The sequence below is a fragment of the Lonchura striata genome, chromosome 4 (assembly GCF_050655825.1).
Source record: "Lonchura striata isolate lonStrDom1 chromosome 4, ASM5065582v1, whole genome shotgun sequence".
Taxonomy (NCBI): Eukaryota; Metazoa; Chordata; class Aves; order Passeriformes; family Estrildidae; genus Lonchura; species Lonchura striata.
In genome coordinates, this window is record NC_140706.1 from 67895876 (window position 1) to 67915768 (window position 19893).

Consider the following 19893-nt stretch of genomic DNA (forward strand, 5'->3'; position numbering starts at 1 on the left):
CTTCTTGTTGACAGATGGAAAATAAAATCCATTCATTATATAAATAAATCAAGTGGAATAATACTGTGGCTGTATGACCTTTTTGCATGGCTCTGTGTTGTCTGGATCAGTGGAGATTCAAGTGATCTATTGTTTAAAATGAAACAAACAGAGTTTTTTTTAGCAGTGACAGATGTATTTTTACAGCAGTATGTCTTTCAGTTTTGAGAGGGAAGAATGACATATTTAATATTAAGTTTTTATTTCTATTATCTTCCTTTTGTCAAAGTAAGCTGGAATTCTATCCAAATTGTAGAAATATTAATTATATGGGTCTGTATGGTAGAGGTCTAGATATGGAGATGGATGTATCTTGTGTGCACAATGCTTTTTTAAAGGTGTTTTTTTTTTCCACTGAGTGGACAAAACCTGGACATAGTTGGTTTTGTAATTTATATTTTGCTTGGGGATTTTTTTGAATGTTTCAGGTTCGTGGGAGCAAAGGTGAAGTCCTTTATATCCTGGATGCCAGCAACCCACGCCATTCTAACTGGCTGCGCTTTGTCCATGAGGCTCCATCCCAGGAACAGAAGAACCTGGCAGCCATCCAGGTAGATTTGGTGGATTCTTACCATTTGCTTCCTGTTACTGATTTTTTAATTTGATTTCCTTTTTGGCCTTCCTGTCTTGTAACAAAATTGCAAGATCTGAGGAAAGAAGCAAACTGCTTTTCTTTTTCTGCCTTTCTTTTTAGAAGAGAACTCTTCTGCTTAAGGTGATACCACAAATAATAAGAGTGGTACGTTGAAAGACTAGGAAAGTCCTTGGAATCTGATGCTATTTGGAAGGTTTAAGGACTAATTATTTAGAGACCTTTGTGTGTTTCATGCCAAACTTGGGTATGGGCTTACTTGTATGAAAAGCATGCATTTACATTATTGTTCAATAAAATTAATAATATCATATAATATAAATAACATATAATTAATTATGAAAGTGTGACAAGCATGAAAAGAGACATGGTGCTGAAAATATTTAAGTAGAAAACAGAAAATTGAACAATCTAATTATCTGATAATAGTGCCTGAGGATAAATTAATAAAAAAAGATAATTTTCTGTATTTGCTGTTGATCTGAATTTATCCAGCTTATTTTTTCATTTTTATAGTTGTCATTTGCAGCACTCTGCAGTAATGATTTCCACTGCTTTAATTATGTTGAAATATGCTTCTGTTTTTCTTCTAGACACTCCTTAATTTCACTTGATTTTCTACTTCTAGTATAACAGTGCATAGTTACTTTATTTTGCTATGCCGTCTTGGATTTTATGGAATTCTGTTCTATCCATTCACTCTTATTTGACAGCTCTTCTCTCAAGCTGAAGAGTCTTATTCTGTTTAATTGCTCATTTTTGGAAGTGTTCTGTGACTTTACAGGATACAACAGAGACAGGGATACTTTTCCAGTTCCAGCTGTTGCTCTTTTGGAGGTTATTAAAGAAATTAGCTATCTGCTTTTTTTTTTTTTTTTTTTTTTTTAACAGCTCAGTTTCACAGTAAATTAATTTCCACTCCCACATAAATAAGTATTACATGACTCTGAATTTTTTTTCCTCTAAATGTATACTTTACAAAATGTTGTTTCAGGCTAACTTAAGGTATTTGCTGATGTAATCCAAATTGGAAAACAATCAGGAAGAGGAGAATAATATATCAGCATTTCTTAAAATGACTGTTCTGTTTTTTCATCATGAGATGACTTTCTTTCCCAAGGATTAGTCTGTGTGTCCCTGACAAAAGAATTATAGTTTATTTTGAGACTAGAAGAAAAAAAATTTGCTTTTTCTGTGCCAGGAGAACAAATGTTTATTTCTGATGAAATTTGTCGTCCTCCTTATGGTAGTAGTTGTGAACGGCTCTCATACAGGAAGTTTGATTAGCACCTCATCAGTGCACAGTCATTGTTAGCAAAGGCAAAGTAAAGCTCACAAGAGAGAGCAGTGGGAACAATTAATGTTCATTATCTTTCCAGTAAACGACCTGAACTTCTGAATAGAAGTTTTAATGGAATATCCAGTGCATACCAGTGGGTTTCTTTATAAGGAAAATGATAGAAACAAATAAAAATTTGCTAAATTATCTCAAAGGGTTTTTTAAGACCTTAGAGCGTATCCTCACACAGTATTCAGATGGAAAAATATTTTAGCCTTCATTGGGAGCTATTACTGAAAACTGGAGTATGGAGAAATGCCAGAATTGCTGTAGTAGTTTAGCCTTGTGTTCTGTTTAGTCTCACATTTGTGTCTCAGAGGTTTGCTGCCTTGCCATTCAATGTAGCACCATAGGAATAGATCAGGAGAGAGAGCTTAGGCTTCTGGATCTTGTGTGTGTGTGGTTCAGGTGCTGTATGTTAGATGAGGTAGAGTCTGAATTCTGGGCTGTGTGTGGGGGTGTGTGAAATCATCTCCATGCATTTCCTGGACTGCAGTTTCTTCCCTCAGACACTGCCTGTGTTGGTTTTACCTCTGCCAAACTTGACATCCTGGAGCTGCAGGGAAAGACTGGGGAAGGCAGTGTGCTTGTTTAGAGAGGTAGCCAGGGAGAACTGGCAGAGCAGGTAGGCTGAAGAGATGGTTTTCTGCCAGGGAATCAGATACAGAGGGTAATCCGGTAACACTGTGGGCACAAAGTGGGTAAGGATTAGGAAGGCTGGGTTGGAGCCAGCTGTTCAGGCTCTGAAGGGTGGAAAAGCCCTACACTACCTCAGGTAACACAAGACTCTGCTGCTTCCTCCTCCTGTGTTTTAAACTTTCAGGAGTGATGACAGTAGTGTTCTATGCTTTTGCATGAAAGTGTGATGGGCTGTCAGTGGTCCTATGTTCCCCCTTACAAAGCAGATATGAAGGTGTGTAACTGTATGGAAAAGCCAAGAATCTTCATGGAAGAGGTACCTGTAGTGGACCAAAAAGGAGATAGCAGGGCTGTTGGAACTGGAAAACTGTATTTGCTGAGCATGTCTGTGTGGCCTATAGTGTAAAGGGTGACAGTGAAGGCAGAGGTGAGAAAAACATAATTGAATAATAAACCTGGAATAACATGAAGGAAGGTTGTGGTGCCACCATGATGAACTTGCGCTTTGAATCTTCTCCCAAGGACCATTGTGATCTGCTGCAGATGAGTGTTAGGAAAACAGCCAGCATGGTCTAAGCACGTGAGCAGATGGAATGGCTGCAGATGTGTTCTTAGAAACAGAGGGGTTGTTAAAATAATTTAAAAGACTGTTTACTGTGTCTGCATGCATGTAGATTAATGTGATTCATACAGGTGCTGCTGGTGCGGGGAGAGATGTTAATTGTTTTGTGGTTTCTGGAGAGCTTCCATTGCTTTCCCTCAAAATGCTGCCTTGAGGAGCTACTACAGCTAGTGGGTATATCTTGATTAATTAGTGCTCTGAATACCTGGCTATTAGCATTTGTTTGGATGGAAAAGCCAAACAAATTAACCTTGGAGGAGAAATGAGTTTACATTGGGCTGGCACCAAAGCTAATTTCTTTCTAATGCAAATGTAACCCAGAGCACTCAAACATTGACAGCTCCTAGTACCTGGGGCTTTATTTTTGCCTGGGATACATGACTTTATCTTTTTTCTTTTTATTTCCAAATTTTCAAAATCTTTAATTTTTCAATTCTTTCAATTATTACTTTTGGTAATCTAGTAATAGAGATATGCTTCCCTTCATGAGCTTATCTTGCTTTTAGAATAAGGTTGTCCTAAACAGTGATGTATTAGAGATTTTCCCCCAGTGGTTTTATCCGGTCTGTGTGGAGACTGAGTGTAGAAAGACCTTCTACTTTTCTTCATGTCAAGAGGATTTGTTTTGACTTTAGACTGTACTAAATTAAAGGTTTCTGCAACTTGACAGAGTCATATGAAACCCAGTAACTTGTAGATGTGTACAGAGGTTAGGTTGGTGCGCTGATAGATATATCTGGATTGCAGAATAGATCTTGAGAAAAAAAAAAAGTTTTGTTTTCCAATGCTGCTGTTGAGATAAGGACGGAAAAGTGGTGCATCCTTGAAGGTAGCAACTCTATCAAGTCTACTGAATTAAGTAGGTTTCACTCCTGTGTGACAGTATCTTGTGTAAAATATAACAGACCTTCTGCAGCTCAGGGAATGCTGCATTCCTGTTGACAGTTTAAATTAATCTTAGTGTATTACGGAAATTAAAAATCATTATCTTGTCCTTGCTCAAGGAAGCTTATTGCAAAATGTATCACTAGATGCAGGGCAAAGAAGCTTCGGTTAACTTTTCTGGGTGTTAATCAGATAAGCTTTAAGATTTATGATAGAGCTGGGAGTCTTCATTGCATAGAAATTAGTCTCCTTCAGTGCTTTGGGCAGTACCTAAAGCAGTTGGTTCATATATAGAAAGAAAAAAGGTATCTCTGTGTTACAGAATATCAGTTTAGGGAACAGATGTACAGATTGCTCCCCACACACGCATAGTGCTGGCCTTGGTAACTTTATTAAGTATTGTCAAGGCCCAAAGTTTTTAGCTGATTTAGCTATTTGGAAGCTTGTCCAGGCAATATCAAGAAGCTTTTGCAACTCATTGTGATGTAGTTTGTGCTGTCCTGCAGAATCGGGGCTGCATCCTTTGGCCTTTTGTGGATCTACACTGATTTAAATCACAGAGTTTAAATCACTGATTTAAGCACAGGGTTTAAAGTTTTCGAGATGTGCCTGCCAATCTGATAGTAAAGATAACTGACCAGGGGTGAAAGCCTGTTGGAGAAGACCGGGAATCTTAAGGAGAGAGAGAGAAAGAGAAAATTACGCTGTGTAAACATTCTGTTGGAAGCTGTGTTAGAATTCCTGAAGTCAGCTGGGGAGAGAGATAAAGCTGTGTTGGTTATCTAAATTTTGCAGTTTTTCTAATCCTCAAATATTTTCTTTTCAAACCCTGATGTTCTTGTCAAGTAGAGTGTGGCAGGAGAGGACTTCAATGCCATCTCCACCTTGGTCTAAGCTGCAGGGAATAGTGGAAAAGCCTCACAGGTGAGGCAGGGGAGTATTCCCAAAATAGCAGAACACAAATGCACTCTATCCATGCAGCCACACTGGAAAAGAAGTCTTTAGTAAGGCTGTTGTAGCATTGTGCTTCCTGAGGAATGGAGCCCAACCCTTCTATGGTTGAGGGATAATATTAGTTTAGGGTCTCATACTTGGCTAGATTCTTGTCTTTCTGATGTAATTATTTATTGCTTCTACTTCCTGTTTGCAACAGGAGGGGGAAAATATTTTCTATCTGGCTGTAGAAGATATTGAAACAGACACAGAGCTTCTGATTGGGTACTTGGACAGTGACATGGAAGAAGAGGAGGAGGAGGAGGAAGAAGTAACTGTTATCCAGGAAGATGTAGACAGTGGCAGCAATAAAGAAGTGCAGCCATCTGGTGAAAAAATTGCAGGTGAGCAATATCTAAAATATAGGGTAACTTGAGAGCTTAAAAGAGGCGATGAAAAAGAAAACACTAACAGTATAGGACTGGGGAACTGGAAGGTCCCAGGGGTTGACTCTGAGTTCTTGCATTATTTTTATCTCTTTTTGGGGTTTCAGTTGAGCTTCTTTGCCTTATAAGGAGCAGCAAGTCTTGTGAATTACTGAGTGAATGAGTGAGCCTGGGTTTCTTAAGTAGTAACCATTCATTTTTGAATTAAAGACAGAATTTGTTTCACCTGAAACACAAGCTTATGAACACTGAGCTTTTGCTCTAAGAGGGGTAATGTCCTTCTTACTTATGTGGGAGAGAAATAAACTTTCCCATAAAGCTATTCAGCCAATCCTAAGGTAAGGTGTGTAGGAGAAGGAAGGTGAGCTGAGCTGTGTGGGGAATTCTCAGCATCTCTATCAAAGGTGAAGATGAATTTATGAACAACCAATTGCATTGAGGTTCTAATTGAGTTCAATGACTAATTTGGGCCAACAGTCTAAGTCACACCCATCTTAATACTTTCCATCCATTTTCAGTAATGCTGATAGTAATCCACTTAAGATAGGCTGCCTGTAATCCCTTCAGAGGCATTGTTTTTTTGAGTTTCATGCCACCATTTTGCATAGTCTGTTTCTGGCAGAGTGTCTTCCTTAATGTAACTGAAAGCTACTCCTTGACACTGGTTTTGCTTCCAATCATGCAGATCCCCTCACCTGTAAACAGGACCATGCATGCCCAAACTGTGAATCCAGTTTTGCCAGCCAGGAGATCCTAGCTGAGCATCTGCAGACTTTGCACCAAAAACCCAGTGAGGAAAAGGAATTTAAGTGCCGAAATTGTGGAAAGAAATTCCCTGTTAAACAAGCTCTACAAAGACAGTGAGTAGAAACAGGAGTGTTTTTCAGGGATCATTTAAATCAATTTCATTCAATCCTTTTTTTCTCTTGGCCTAATCACAAGCTAAGTTTTAATTTTTATGCATCTGTATTTATACCCTTACTCTCTGCTTTAATCTTTTAATGTCTTATTTTCTCATATTTGTTGTAGAATTCAATGGGATTTGGAAAAATATTGACAATTTTTTATGTGTTAAAATCATACACTGGAGACCAGACCAGAGTAGCAGTTTGGTGCATCATTACAGGTCTCCAGTAGTTTAGGAGGTGTAATTTTCAAGCTGTGGATGCTGGTACAGAAGTAAAATAAGATTTAAGGAAAAAAAAAAAGGAAAACCAGTGCTTTATGTTCGCTTAATTAAATATTTGGGTGGTGGAAAAGCAAAATAGAAACATGAAAAATGTGAATTTAAGAACATGGCTTTATTGTCCTTGAGAGTATAAATATGAAGTTTTGATACTAAAAGTCATATATCTTAGAATTATGGTTCTGCACAGAAACATAACTGGTTTTCTTTTGTTGTTTATATATGTATTTTCTTACAATTAGATATATTGCTTTTTATTATACATTTAATTACAGATTGTTAACATACTTTTTGCAAAGCTATATATAGTTTATAGCTACTGCAAGCCTGTGTGAGTTATAGAATGTTGCCCTTACTTCGTTTTTTTTCCTTTTTTTGTCTCTTAGTGTCCTTCAGTGCACAGAGAATATCATTCCAGGAGACTCCTCAAGAAGTTTCCAGTGCTCTCTTTGCAATACTGCCTTCAGCTCAGAATCGAGGTTTTGTGTCCGAGTTACAGGACTGCTGTCATGTCCTTGCTGGCCTTCCTTTGCATGTTAGCTTTCCAAAAGCTTGGTAGTGTTTGGGAATCCTAACAGGGCAAGGACTCAAATGCTTTCATTCCTCTCTGCTGTAAGTAATGCATGAGGTGGCCTTGGAGCTCTGCAGTGCAGCATGTGTTCAGCTCTGAGTACTTGCTACAGCTCTGGCTTCTGGAGACACTGCCTGATGTGTTTTTTTTCCCTCTCTTTGTTATCCCACGTAGTTATGAGCAGCACAAGGAGGCGTGCAGAGGGGATGCCAGGTTTATATGCAAGGCAGATAGCTGTGGGAAGAGGTTCAAGAGCAAGGATGCCCTGAAAAAACACAAAGAAAATGTTCACAGTGGTAAGAAAGAGTTTAATGTTCCTTCAGAAAAAATCCCCTCTGACATGTTCCTGGGCTTAAATTTCCAAATCAGACTTTGATTTCTTTTTTAATGGGTTCATTTGTATCAAATAGAAAATTAAGAAGTAACTTAATTGCAAGAGTTACTATTCCTCCTCCCCCCCAGGAGAAATTACTGTAGGCCACATGAATCATTAGTCTCTTGCATAAAATGTAATAGGAATCTTGAGAAGTTTAAACTAGGCAAAGAGTAGATGAAGCAAAATGTTTCAGAAGTGAGGAAAATCAACCACTGGCACAAACTGCTACAAGAAATGGCGAGTTCTTGATTTTTTGGTATTTTCAGGAGACAATGGGATATTTTTTCTTTTCCTAATCAAACAATTAAGCTTGATGAGGGTTGCATAAAATCCTGTAGCATCTGTTGTGCCGGAAGCCAGACCAAACCATCTTCTGGTACTCTTAAGCCCTAATGTTTTCATATCTGTGTGCTGTGAGTAGTTTTCACTCAAACTTTGCTCTCAGGTCCACAACACAGATCTCAGTTCTGGCATTCTACATTCTTTCTGTGTGTCCCCTCTCAGTGTCAAAGGAATATCATTGTGTGGGGGCAGCAGAATTCCAGAATGTGCAGAAAACCGTCTTCAGTTGATGGTGACAGCACTGAGATGCTTTTAAAGATTTTCAATCTTATTCTGCTGCCAAACTCTTGCAGTGTAGAGAAATAACTTTTCTGTAATATTTCTTATAAAAATTATCTCATTTTTTTGGTATCAGTAATAATTTTTTTCATCTATGAGCACTGTTACGTTTAGGCTTAGTTTTTGTTAGTTATGTAGTGGTAGATGAATTCCACATTGAAGGACTAAGTGTATTCCTGTATTATATATCTATTTCTATCTAATATAAATACTTGTCATAAATTTTGTACGTTTTTACTTTTATAATGTTTCTGCTGTTCAGTGTAGCATGGATGTGTTTTACCTAAGCTAGGAACTACATTACATGGGCATCTTAAATTATAAACAAAGAATTAGGTTTATGGTGGCTTTGTGGTGTACTAAAAAGAGTCTCTAAAGGTAAGTAATAGATAAACTCAGTTAAGTGGTGTGACTTTTTAAAGCAGCAGTGGAAAGTGAAGGAAAATGTCGGATAGCTGACCTATAGCTTGCTTTGTAATTTGCATTTTAGACAAGATTTCAATTCACGATCTGGTGCTAATATGATTTTCCTGTTTCATTCAGTTAAAGACCATTATTGATATTTTATATAGTAGGATGTTTAATGCTTTCCAAATAAACAAAAATGGGAAATGGTTTTCACTTAAATTTGAGATTTTTTTGTCACTGCTGCACTAACTCCTGTATTGATTTCTGGATTAAATGAACTGTTCAGTTGCCAAGTGAGCTGTTCTCAGTTGTGAACTGTGCTCTTCATGTGGGATTGGTAGTGTATGATAACATCTATTTGAAAGGTTTTTTTCTTTATTGTTCTGGTTTTCTTAATTTACATTCCACCACTGTCTGGTTGGTTGGACACCCACAGTGAGCTCCTGATTTGGAACACTTTGAAGATGGGGTACAAATGTAAAAATCTTATGTCAGTCAAATGACCTGTGAAATGTCACAGGCTCAGTGGAAATATTTAGATTCTTTCTTAGCACTTCCTCTTTAAGATGTTGGTGGTATTTTGTTTCTGTTTCAGGAAATTCTAGGAAGAAGCTGATGTGTTCAGTGTGCAATAAGAAATGTTCCTCAGCAGCAAATCTCCAGGAGCATCGAAAGGTCAGTGAGATGAAGGCTGACTCACAGCAGGCACTGGCTTCCCTGAGATGTGAGGCTGTGCTGCTCACGTCACTTGAAAGCTGCTGTAACGCCAGCCTTCGGGTGATCTCTTTCATGGTTACAAAGCTAACGTGGTTTAGTGTGGGTATTCTGTAGTCACGCTTGCTCAAGCCAGATATCTCTCTAAAGTTTTCACGTATTTCTTAACAAATGCAAATGTGTTTTTGCACTCCAGCATTAAGTCAGAGTTGCCTGCTGTTCTTCAGCATTCTTAAACACTGTGTTATGTAATTGTAGCATATACACAGACCATAAAATAGGTTCACGAGCATTCAGGTTTTGTACAAAACACAGTAATTTTCTTACTGCTTTTTGAAATACCACTTAGGGGAGTTACTTCTATTGTAGTTATGCATTAGTAAAAAAAAATTCTTCCTCAAACCCAAATTTTAATGTCCTTTTTTTAATGCACATAATCTTTTATATCCAGAATTGGAGGGGTTAACAGTTGGAAAAGCATCTATTGGAAATAAGGGTGTTCAATAGAAATACAGATGGACCACAAATATGAGATTCTAAATCCATTATACCCAAAGGAAGTCCCTGCAAGATTAATTTGATAAATCACTAAAACCCGAGAGAATCTGTTTTTGCAAAAAGCTGCATTGTACTGTTTATCAGATTAACTGTAAGTCTTTAATAATACCCTGGTTATAACCTGAATCTATTGAGGATATAAATGATATAAATTAAAATATGTTGTTGCAAAGAAAATCGTGGGGCCCCTCCCTGCTTTTTATTTTTCTCCTTGTTTGTGTTAGTATGCCCTGCACTTTTGTCTAACAGGGCTTTATTTTGTTATCATGGTGTTCCTTGCCACATGTTGTTACAAGTTTTACACATTGGCACAGGTCTTGCACATCATGACTTTAAAATGCAAAATGTTCTGATTAGTGTGTCCATTTTATTAAATGATTATTCTGTTTCAGTAGTTGTAATTCTGGGCAGACATTGTGACACACAAGTTTCTCAAATATGATTTATCATGTCAGTTGAGCACTTACCTTAAGAATCACCATGATGACTTTGTGCATAAAACTTTCTTTGCTCTTCCTGATAGGATTTTATTTTAAAACATCCAGAAAATGGGTATTCCAGACTTATACACTTATATCAGATAGTGAAGGAGATTGCACATAGTAGTACTCATGCTGTTTGTTTGCTTGAATTAATTTCATTTTGTAGGAAGTGGGGCAGGATCATCAGCATTGGCAAAAACATTTATACAGGCAATAAAACCAGTATGAAAATAATAGGCAAAACCAGTAAAAAAAGGCAGATTTTTTTTTCCCCCACCCATTTCAATGTAAAGAAATAAAAGTGGAGAATAAAAAGGTAAAATATAACAGAAAAGAAGCCCAAACAACAGAAAAAGTTGGACAAATACAGAGAAAGGAGGTAAAGAGGGTGGCTGTAGGGGGCTGATAGATGTTTACTTTCTGAAGACATGTTCATTCATATCTGAGCTTTCATGTCACATTTAAACTCATTTTTAGCTTATGTCTTGTGCCTTAAGCATATTCTGATACTGAGTTCTGAAGTTCAAGTAAAATGCAAAGTTCAGTTAATCAACAGTGATAATGAGGAGGAAAGTGAGGGGACTGTTCATCTTCATTGATGCAGATTCCTGCTAAATGATTCCTTTCAATATAAGGATCTCATGTTTTGGATTTGAATTGTTTGCAGGAACTCAAATTTCAAAGTGAGCAGGTACGGTGGGAGTAGCACAGGCTGCCAGGCCTCTTCACTGATGCTCCACTGTTTTGTAATGGAAAGGGAAGAAACATTCCAACAAATCCCAGGGTTTTTTGCTGGTTTCTTTTCCCAGTTAGAGCTGATAGTGCTGCACTTCCAGTGTTGGTCGGTGGGCTGGGGAAGTCTCTCTCCTCCTGGCTGTATAGCTGTGGACTGAGCTTCTGACTCTTACTGTAAGCACAAGTTTCCATGGTAAAGCAGCTCATTCTTATTTTGAGAAAGAAGATTAAGGATCCTTTAAAGTGTAGGACAGTTGGGCCTTTTTGGCTTTGGAAATGCAGGTTTTGTGTGTTACTGGTAGGACTGGTTTGTGCTGGTGCCTTTCTGGATTTCTCAGCAGATTTCTTACATGGACCTGTACAGTTCCTTTCAGCTGTAGTGATGTCTGCCAAGGGACCGAACCAAAGTAGATCCTGTAGGTACAAAGTTTGTGGTGATTGGAAATGGGGCTGGAGCCCAGCCTCATTCCTAATGGACTACAGCTGTGTGTGACAGGTGACCAGTATTGAAGATAAAGAGCCATGGAGTGCTCAGGTGCACTGACCAGTCACCAAAGGGAACAGAGAGCACACAGGTGCAATGCATCAACATCAGGGTATAAAAGGTTGTACTGAAGAACAGTAAGGTGCTGATTGTTGAAGCTTTCTTTGGTGTCAGTTGTACCCCCACCATCAAGATCCTGCTTTGATCAGAGTTTGAGGGTGTGTATGAAGAGCCCTTGAGTCCTTCTGAACTTTTTAAACTTTATAGAGCTGGACTTCCTGCAAAATTGGCGTGAGTAGAGTCACACTTAAAAATCTTCTTAGCTTCCCAATCCCTGACCCTCTTTTTTTCACCTGTCAGTTTGAAGCATCTCTTTTGGGTTAATTTCTGCCCTTTTTGTTTAATACTGAACAATGTTTTATTCTATTGGGCAAGCATTGTTTTTTATTTACCATAAGTTGCTCTCAGCTGCCTCCTGTTTTTCCAGCATTTAGTTCTAAATGCTGTAATCTTGAATAAGCTGTATTTGTAGTTTGAAACAATGCTGCCCCTCCCCTGTCTGGCCTCTAAAAGCTTTTAAGATAAACAATCCTGCAAGAGTGTGATAGTACTTGTTTTTTTAAAATTCGGACAGAAGCTATGAAGTGGTTTCTGTGTTATTTTTACATGTGTCTTGACTAGAAGAAAATGTCCTTACAAGTTAGTCTGCATTTGGTTTTTTAATGCTTTCCTAATAATGATATTTTAAATGGATCTGGTAGATAGAAGCACAGGCTATACAAACTTGCTGTATAGTTGTATTGATGTTTTTTTGTTGGCAGTTATGAGTTTTACTTTTTGGGAGACGATGTTTTTCAGCAAGGGACAAGCAAGGGTGAAATCACAGAATATTCTGGAGTATTAGTATAACTACTGGCTAATAAGTAGCTACATTCCGTTAGAGAATTTTTGTCTGTATAAGAGATACTGTCTTGTTTTAGACATACATTTAATTATCATCAAATATTTTGCAGGTCCATGAGATTTTTGAATGTCAAGAATGTGATAAGAAATTCATTTCGGCAAACCAGCTGAAGCGCCATATGATAACTCATTCAGGTAATGTACAGAAATGACACAGAGCTCTCTGTGTGTGCATATGTATTTCATGTATGTGGAGTTTTACCTGGATTAGTTTCTTAACGAAACCTGTATTGTACTGAGTTGAGCAAGCCAGACTCAAGTTCCAAGGAAATTGTCTAAGGCAGCCTTCCAAAATTCCAAGTGAAGTGGTGTAGTCTTCTTCCTACTGCTGCTTTGTCAAACTGTTTTGTTGTGCTAGCTGGGCTAGATGAGGTCAGCGAGCTGGGATGGGCCAAAAGGTTGCTCTATGGCTTAGAGAGGAGGTGAAAAACCAGTGCCTGAGGCTTTCTGCTGAGGAGAAGAGGCTGTGAGCAGGGTGTGCTGTCAGTGATCTGTGCTACACACTGCGTTTTCCTATTTATCTGTGTTTGTGTTAGTGGGCTCATAGCTTCTGGACAGAGGAGAGCAGCTCATGGGCCATGCCATCCACAAGAGCACCACTTTGTGCCAGCACAAGTCCACTGTGAGCACGGTGTCCCATCCTTGGGTTTGGCAGTGTGGCACCAGGTGGCTCTGCCAGGATTTCTGGTCACTGCAAATCCAGCATTTTCTGTGTCCCTCACCAGTGATTAGAAACATCAAGCAACACAATGGAAACACAAACATTGTTCTGTCAAATGCATTAGCATTTAAACAAATGCAGATTTTTACAGCTGCAGAGGCTTAGAGTTGAACTGTTTTCTTGGTATCAGTCCACAGCAAAAGCTCATTTCTTGTAACGTAATCTGTATCTCAGAGGCTCCTGGCTTTCTTTTGACGCTTTTGGATGAGCATTAGCACAGTTAAGTTGCAATCACCAGTTGAAGCATAAAGGCTTTTTACATAGGAACTTTTGGGTTTGGAAGCTAATATGTATATTGTTAATTAAGTTTTAAAATATTTCAACTGTCATGGCCTCTTTCACATTTGTAATCTGGAAACACGGTTTTCCTCTTTGAAGTAATTCTTTTTTGATTTAAGCTAATTAATCAGAGTTTAGTTTTAGCAATGAGTATTGCAAAGAATGTGCCAATTTCTTGAGATACACCATGGCTCATCTTTTGTGAAGTGACTTAACTGTCTAACATAAAGGGCATTAGGTGTCTTTCTAATTGGTTTAATCTTAATTGGGTTGACTTAATTGCAGAAATCTCTCTGAGGAGATGACTGTCTCTGCCTTTCATCTTCTCCCCCTGTATAAACAGGAGATTAAATGTCCCCCACTCATTTTCTGCAGAAAAACGCCCCTACACCTGCGAGGTTTGCAATAAGTCCTTCAAACGACTTGATCAAGTGACTGCACACAAAATAATACACAGTGAAGATAAACCTTATAAATGCAAGCTTTGTGGAAAGGGATTTGCCCACAGAAATGTTTACAAGAATCACAAGAAGGTAAAGCACTCTGCTGTTGTTGTTTACAGGTCTGCCAGCCTCAGATTTGCAGATTTTTTTAAGTGGTTCATTGTTAAGCTCTGCCGTGCTTATAAACATGGGATTAAAGTATTGGAGAATGTAGTTTTAGTGTTCTTTGTTATATCCAAAATTTCAGAAGGCTGAGCCAATTCTAGTAAACAAAAAAGTTAAATAAGAAGTAAAGCACAGTTTCTTGGTTAAAAGCATCAAATAAATCCCATTTTGACTTTTTTGTTTTGTTTTTATTTTTTTTGCTTTGTTTTGGTTGTGTTTTTTGGTTTTTTTAAGTATTAGGTTATCAAGTTAATGTCACTAATTTAAAGATACCTTCAAATACTTTTTTTTATAGTGTAATTGTATAAAACTGTGTGTAGTCCTCTTTCAGTCCTTGTTGGACTTAGCAGCAGATGCTTTCAAACTACACTAAATTTGAACTTGGTGCAGTGTTCACATATTAAAACAACATCAGAAGAAACATTTACCTGAAAACTAGACTCACAAAAGGATGTTCTGCCTGTGTTGAAGCTCAAATATGTTTGGCCTAATTTCTGTAATGCCTGTCATTAGTTTTAACCTGGGCTTACATTTCTAATGGTAAGGCTGTATCCAGGACTGCCGTTTCAGAATTACAAGACTGTAAAAAAAACAAACAAAAAAACCCCAAAAAAAAACAAAACAAAAAACCAATCAAAAAAAACGTAACCCTGATATAGCCATACCTCCAAGTCTTTCACAGTGTGGCTCATGTTATATTCCATCTGGGAATTTGGCACAGGATCTTTGCACCATCTCTTGCACTTGAAGCCATAAATCATGTAAGAGCAATAATAATGCCTCTCACTGGATGAAGTGGTGATGACTGTCTAAAACAAGAAAGCATGCAGCAGCCTGCTGAATGACAAGATTATCTCCCATACATTATGTTTTATGGTCTAGACTTTAAGAAAATTGGACAGAACTTTGCAGATTGGATATATTCTAAGAAAAATGTATAAAATATTATCTGGAAAGATATCTCCATTTTTTTAATGAATACTTTTTACTTGTTTGCTGATGTTAGCTAGCCATTGATGACTGGTAGGGAGTTTGGGTTGAAAATGTACTTCAGGATTAAGTATGAAGGAGTAAGCACTTTGACCCAATTCTGTGTTTAAAGCAGCAGTACCACCAGCATAAACAAGGATTAGAGGTTCCACTTAATGGGAAAAATATTAAAATTTAGACAGCTTTAGTGGGTACCAAATTTTGATGGAATTCCTTAAAGCATGCTGGAATGCTAGTTTCCTGGACCTGTTTGCACCTAATACTGGCTGTAAATCAGCACTGCTCTATATTGAGAGAAACTTGTTCCTGTGTTTGCATAAAGATTACCCAAACAGCTGTGACTGTTCACCCATCCACATGTAGGTCTCTAAATTCACTTACTGAGTGAGGAGGCGAACAGGAGAGACAGGAGACTGACATGGATAACTTGAGTTGCTTTTTTAGACACCTCTCTCCACTGAGGAAACAACAGGAGGAAAGGGAGAAGGCAGCACCGCGGAGTCTGGATGTGTGTGCACAAAAGCCAGTTGTACCATACAACTCAAGGATCTGGTGGTTTGGGAGGCCAAAATGGTTTTGAGTGCCATAATTTTGGGAAGGCTATGCCTAGAGAAAGAGGACAGTGGTTCTCTTGCTTGTTCACAGGAATGCTGATCCTACAGGAAAATTGTGTATTATACTTCTGTGTATTTCTTCAGCTTATGGTTTTTTTAGATGTGTGTTTCCTGTGAGATGTCTTCCCAGGAAGAGAGTTGAACTGTAAATAATTTCAGGGTACTTTTCTGAGTTCCAGGATTAGATTACTGGGCTAGTAGCGGGAAGCATAGATACCTGCAGTAGGAATGATGGGCATAGGAGTGAAAACTACTTAAATCAACAGCATTTAACAGAAAACATACGTTTAAGTTTAATAGCAACATGCTTAAAGAACCTCTGGATTTTACAGCAGGCTTACATTCTTTTTATATGTAAGACAGAACAAATACGTTTTCTGCCTTTGAATTCTTGACTTGTGTTTTAGATGGAAACTTTTTGCTTTTGTTTCTGTAATTCCTGTGTGGGTTTTTTTTTTTTAACCTGATTTCATGTTGGAAGTCTCAGAATAAAAATGGCTCCCACAGCATGTGTTTTTAAACGTCTTTCAGATGTGGGTGTCTGTTGGGTCATTTCAAAAGTGCAGAAGGAGATTAGTTCCTCAGATTTCACAGGATTTCATTGGGAGATACAGTGGAGTTGCCAAGATGTCTGCTCTGTTCAGTGGAGCACTGGGATGTGAACCTTAACTTAGCACTTGTTATGCTCTTAGAGCTGCACATCTGAGGCAGGAACTGTGGTACCTCTGTGATCTGCTGCTCCTGCAAACAGGTGCTGCACTGCTCTGCATAGGTGCATGTGCAAGCTGGCTTTGCCACTTGCTTTGAGATGTCAAGGCTTGGAAGTGTTCTGGGATATGGAACCTCTGTGAGAGCTTGGGCTATGACTTGAATCATCTTAAATGGTGTGACTTAAATACATTTCCATTTTTGTGACAAGGCAAGAGAGCAGTAGCTGAAATGAGGAAGCAAAAAGGGATTGTGCTGCAGACAGAAGTAGTCACCTTTCATGCAGGTTAGACTGGAAGAGGGTTCATGTTCTGAGCCATGTAATGCAGATTACTTCCATGCAGATGTTTTTGCTCCATCTGCTCCTTTGTTGCTGTGTACAAGAGGATGAGTTCAGATAACAAAATGTGAAGACATGACAGTCAGCAGAAATAGGTCATCAGACGCAGGATTTTAAAGGGTTTATGGCTAATCCAGGGTTGTTTGGTCCTGGGGAGCATAATGATTTGAAACAACTGTATTTCATCAGTTTATCTGTTGGGAATAAGTAGCCTTGGGCTGGGCTTAAGCCTCCACAGATGCTGTGGTAGGAAAGGCTGCCATGAAATGCTGCATAAGAGCCCATCCTCAGCTGCTGGGATGATCTGAGTACCCTTGCATGTGGGTATACCTAGTTAGGTGATTTTCTTTGTAGGGAAGTTAAGACGTGCAGATCCATCTGTGTATTTTGATCAAAAGGTGAGGAGAGTATAAAGGAGATGCTAAGGAGGAGTTCTGTACAAATCACTTTGCTCTTCAGAACTGTCACTCACGTGGTGATTGTTCCAAACCAGGGCATTTTTTTTAAAAAGCAGCATGACTTTTGCGCTCGTGAAAGGTGCCAGATTGACAGCTCTGGAGACTGAACCCTTCTATTTATCTACAGAACAGGTACAGCACAGGCAGCAGCACTGCGAGCTTCCCCACAGTGTCTCGTCCATGTGTCCCAAGCCTGTTCTGGAGGAACCCCCTGTTGAGGTGAGAAGGCAGTTCAGTCTCTTCATGTCCTGTCAATCCTTGGCCTCACTGCCAGGGGGGCTGAGCAGGGTGTCAGCTAATGCCAGCTGCACTGGGAATTTGTAGAGTCTGGACCAGAACGCACAGCAGATTTCAAGGAACATGAGATATATCCATGCCTGTGAGGGTCTTCCAGCAACCTTTTTGCTTTCAGTGACTTAAGCTGAGGTCAAATAATTGATTTTGAGCCCACTGCAGGACATTCAGGTTTTGGTGCTGTGTGTATGTGAGAGATCATTGATGTTAAAATCAAAGTTGGTTTCAAGGCCCTCAGCCAACCTCTCAAGAATTTCACTGTCTCCCCAAAGCCCTCTTTTTCCCCCCAGATGAAGGGGTAGAATAACAGTTGTGTGGATTCTGGATAGCAGAAATAGATTATATAAATATGTACTATGCTAATATTTGCCCTCAGTCTACCAGATTAACTCATTTACCTAACTTCCTGCATACTATAAAACACTTACCGTTCATCCGCTTTTCCTCTGGGCACTCCAGCTTGTAATAAGGTCCTTGTGAGCTAATAAAGTATTTGGATGCTGATGCTTTAAAAACCTGATTTCCTTTGCAAAAATAGGAGGAAATTGGGTAGATAGTAAATTAATCAGTACAACTTATTATCTACAGTGGGACAGCTGTTAAAAACACTAGGAAGCAGGGAAAGTGCTTTGTAATATATAAAAGTAAAATAAAGCTGGATGTTTCTCAAGCTTCAGAAAAGAAATTGCTTCAACTCTGTGGTGTGGGAGATTCATCCAAGCTTAACCTTTATTTTATTCACAGCTTTGAGGCTGTTTTTCAGCTACAATGATTTTTTCTACAGCCAACAAAAAACTCGATACTGTTGCTTCCATGGCTTGGTTTTTTTTTCTGGTGTTTTTTGTTGTTTGGTATATTTTAAAATAAAAGAAGCTATATATAAAAGTAGTCTCAGGATTTGAGGAATTTTCTTTGCTACATTTTAGGTGCTATTGTGCAAATCAGATTGATTTTACCTTAAAATTTTAATGAAAAGAAATGGGTTTGTGTGCATTCAACTTGAAAGTATTTATTCATATTAATAAGTATTCCAGGCCAGTGTTAGTGCAGCTGAAGCAATGCAGCTGAGCTCGTAGTTTTTTTCTCTGGTTATTCTGTATTTTTGTTTCTGTTTATGTGCACACCTCATGTGACATTTGTGAGGATGGGGACAGTGCAATTACTGAGTAACTGCTGTGCTGACTTTCAGGATCCTGAATAATGGCAGGATGATTATTTTAATCATCGTCCCCTGATGCTTCCAGTTGTGATATCCTCTCCTGAGTCACATCTAGAAAATGAACTGTAGTTACTGCAATGACAACTGATGGATTTCCATGAGCCTTTCCTCTGACATTTTGTCTTTCATCCACAGACCCATTCTGAAGAGAGGCCGTTCCAGTGTGAGGAATGCAAAGCCTTGTTCCGAACCCCCTTCTCTCTACAAAGACATCTGTTAATCCATAACAGTAAGTGCAAAGTCAGAGGAAAAACAGCTTTCTCCATTCTCATATGTGACTAACAAAAGCAAACATGTGGCACCTTGCTCCAATATACAACTTGCTGTGTTAAATTGGTACTAGGACTCAACTCCGTATCCAGGGTGTTAAAAATTCAGAGCCAAATTCAAACTCTGCCTTCAGATGCACTTAAATGCAAATCCAAGTATGCTATAGAAAATCCAGCAATGGTTTGAGGTCTGATGGCAAGAAATTTATTTCTTCATTAAGTGTGATAGTGTTACCCTCATTTTAAGAATGGACAAATGGAAACAGAGATAAGTTGGTGACTTGCTCTGCTTTTGTAGATAATCAGGTTTAGAGCTTGACACTGAGATTGTCTCTTCTGTGCCAGCTCAGGCTCATGTTTACTGCTTCTGGCACAGAACTGGAGCAGCTCAGAGAAATGCTGTGGCCATTTTTGCTCATGAGTAACTTCCCTTGGCATTCTGTCCTTTTTTTTTTGTTGACTGTATTATGATTTATTTTTGGTGGAATTTTCTCCATCTTTAATACTTGCAGAGCCCTAGACTATCATTCAACCCCTTGAAAATCAGCAGTTTAAATTTTAGAAAATGCTCATGATCTAAAATCCTTAACTTAGAAGACAGTACTTGGTTTTGGGGAATATTCACACTGACATAACTAAGAAAACCACAAGTTTTTCCTTTTTTAATCCTGCATAACAGTGTTTCTGTTAGATGAATTATTGGGTTGGCGTGTTCAGTTTCTTCTTTTACAATCAACTTCCAAAGCTTCTGCAATTTTTTAAAGCATTAGATGTCATAAAGTTTTTTTCCTAGTGTTAAA

The 19893-nt window shown here is 38.5% G+C and overlaps 1 protein-coding gene across 41 annotated transcripts in view; it reads left to right on the forward strand.

Annotated features, from left to right (window-relative positions):
* Window positions 1-19893, forward strand: part of PRDM5 (PR/SET domain 5) — a 184506-nt gene that overhangs the window by 10914 nt on the left and 153699 nt on the right. For 38 of the 41 annotated variants that reach the window (XM_085579368.1, XM_085579364.1, XM_085579366.1 and 35 more), the window contains 9 exons: window positions 468-590; window positions 5270-5453; window positions 6181-6355; window positions 7068-7160; window positions 7427-7548; window positions 9253-9332; window positions 12644-12728; window positions 13969-14126; window positions 18960-19053. In XM_085579368.1, the coding sequence (XP_085435494.1) occupies window positions 468-590; window positions 5270-5453; window positions 6181-6355; window positions 7068-7160; window positions 7427-7548; window positions 9253-9332; window positions 12644-12728; window positions 13969-14126; window positions 18960-19053 (1114 nt within the window). Of the gene's footprint in view, window positions 1-467; window positions 591-5269; window positions 5454-6180; window positions 6356-7067; window positions 7161-7426; window positions 7549-9252; window positions 9333-12643; window positions 12729-13968; window positions 14127-17438; window positions 17531-18959; window positions 19054-19893 lie in introns of all 41 variants that reach the window. The other 3 variants (XM_085579373.1, XM_085579363.1, XM_085579377.1) reach the window with 2 other exon arrangements.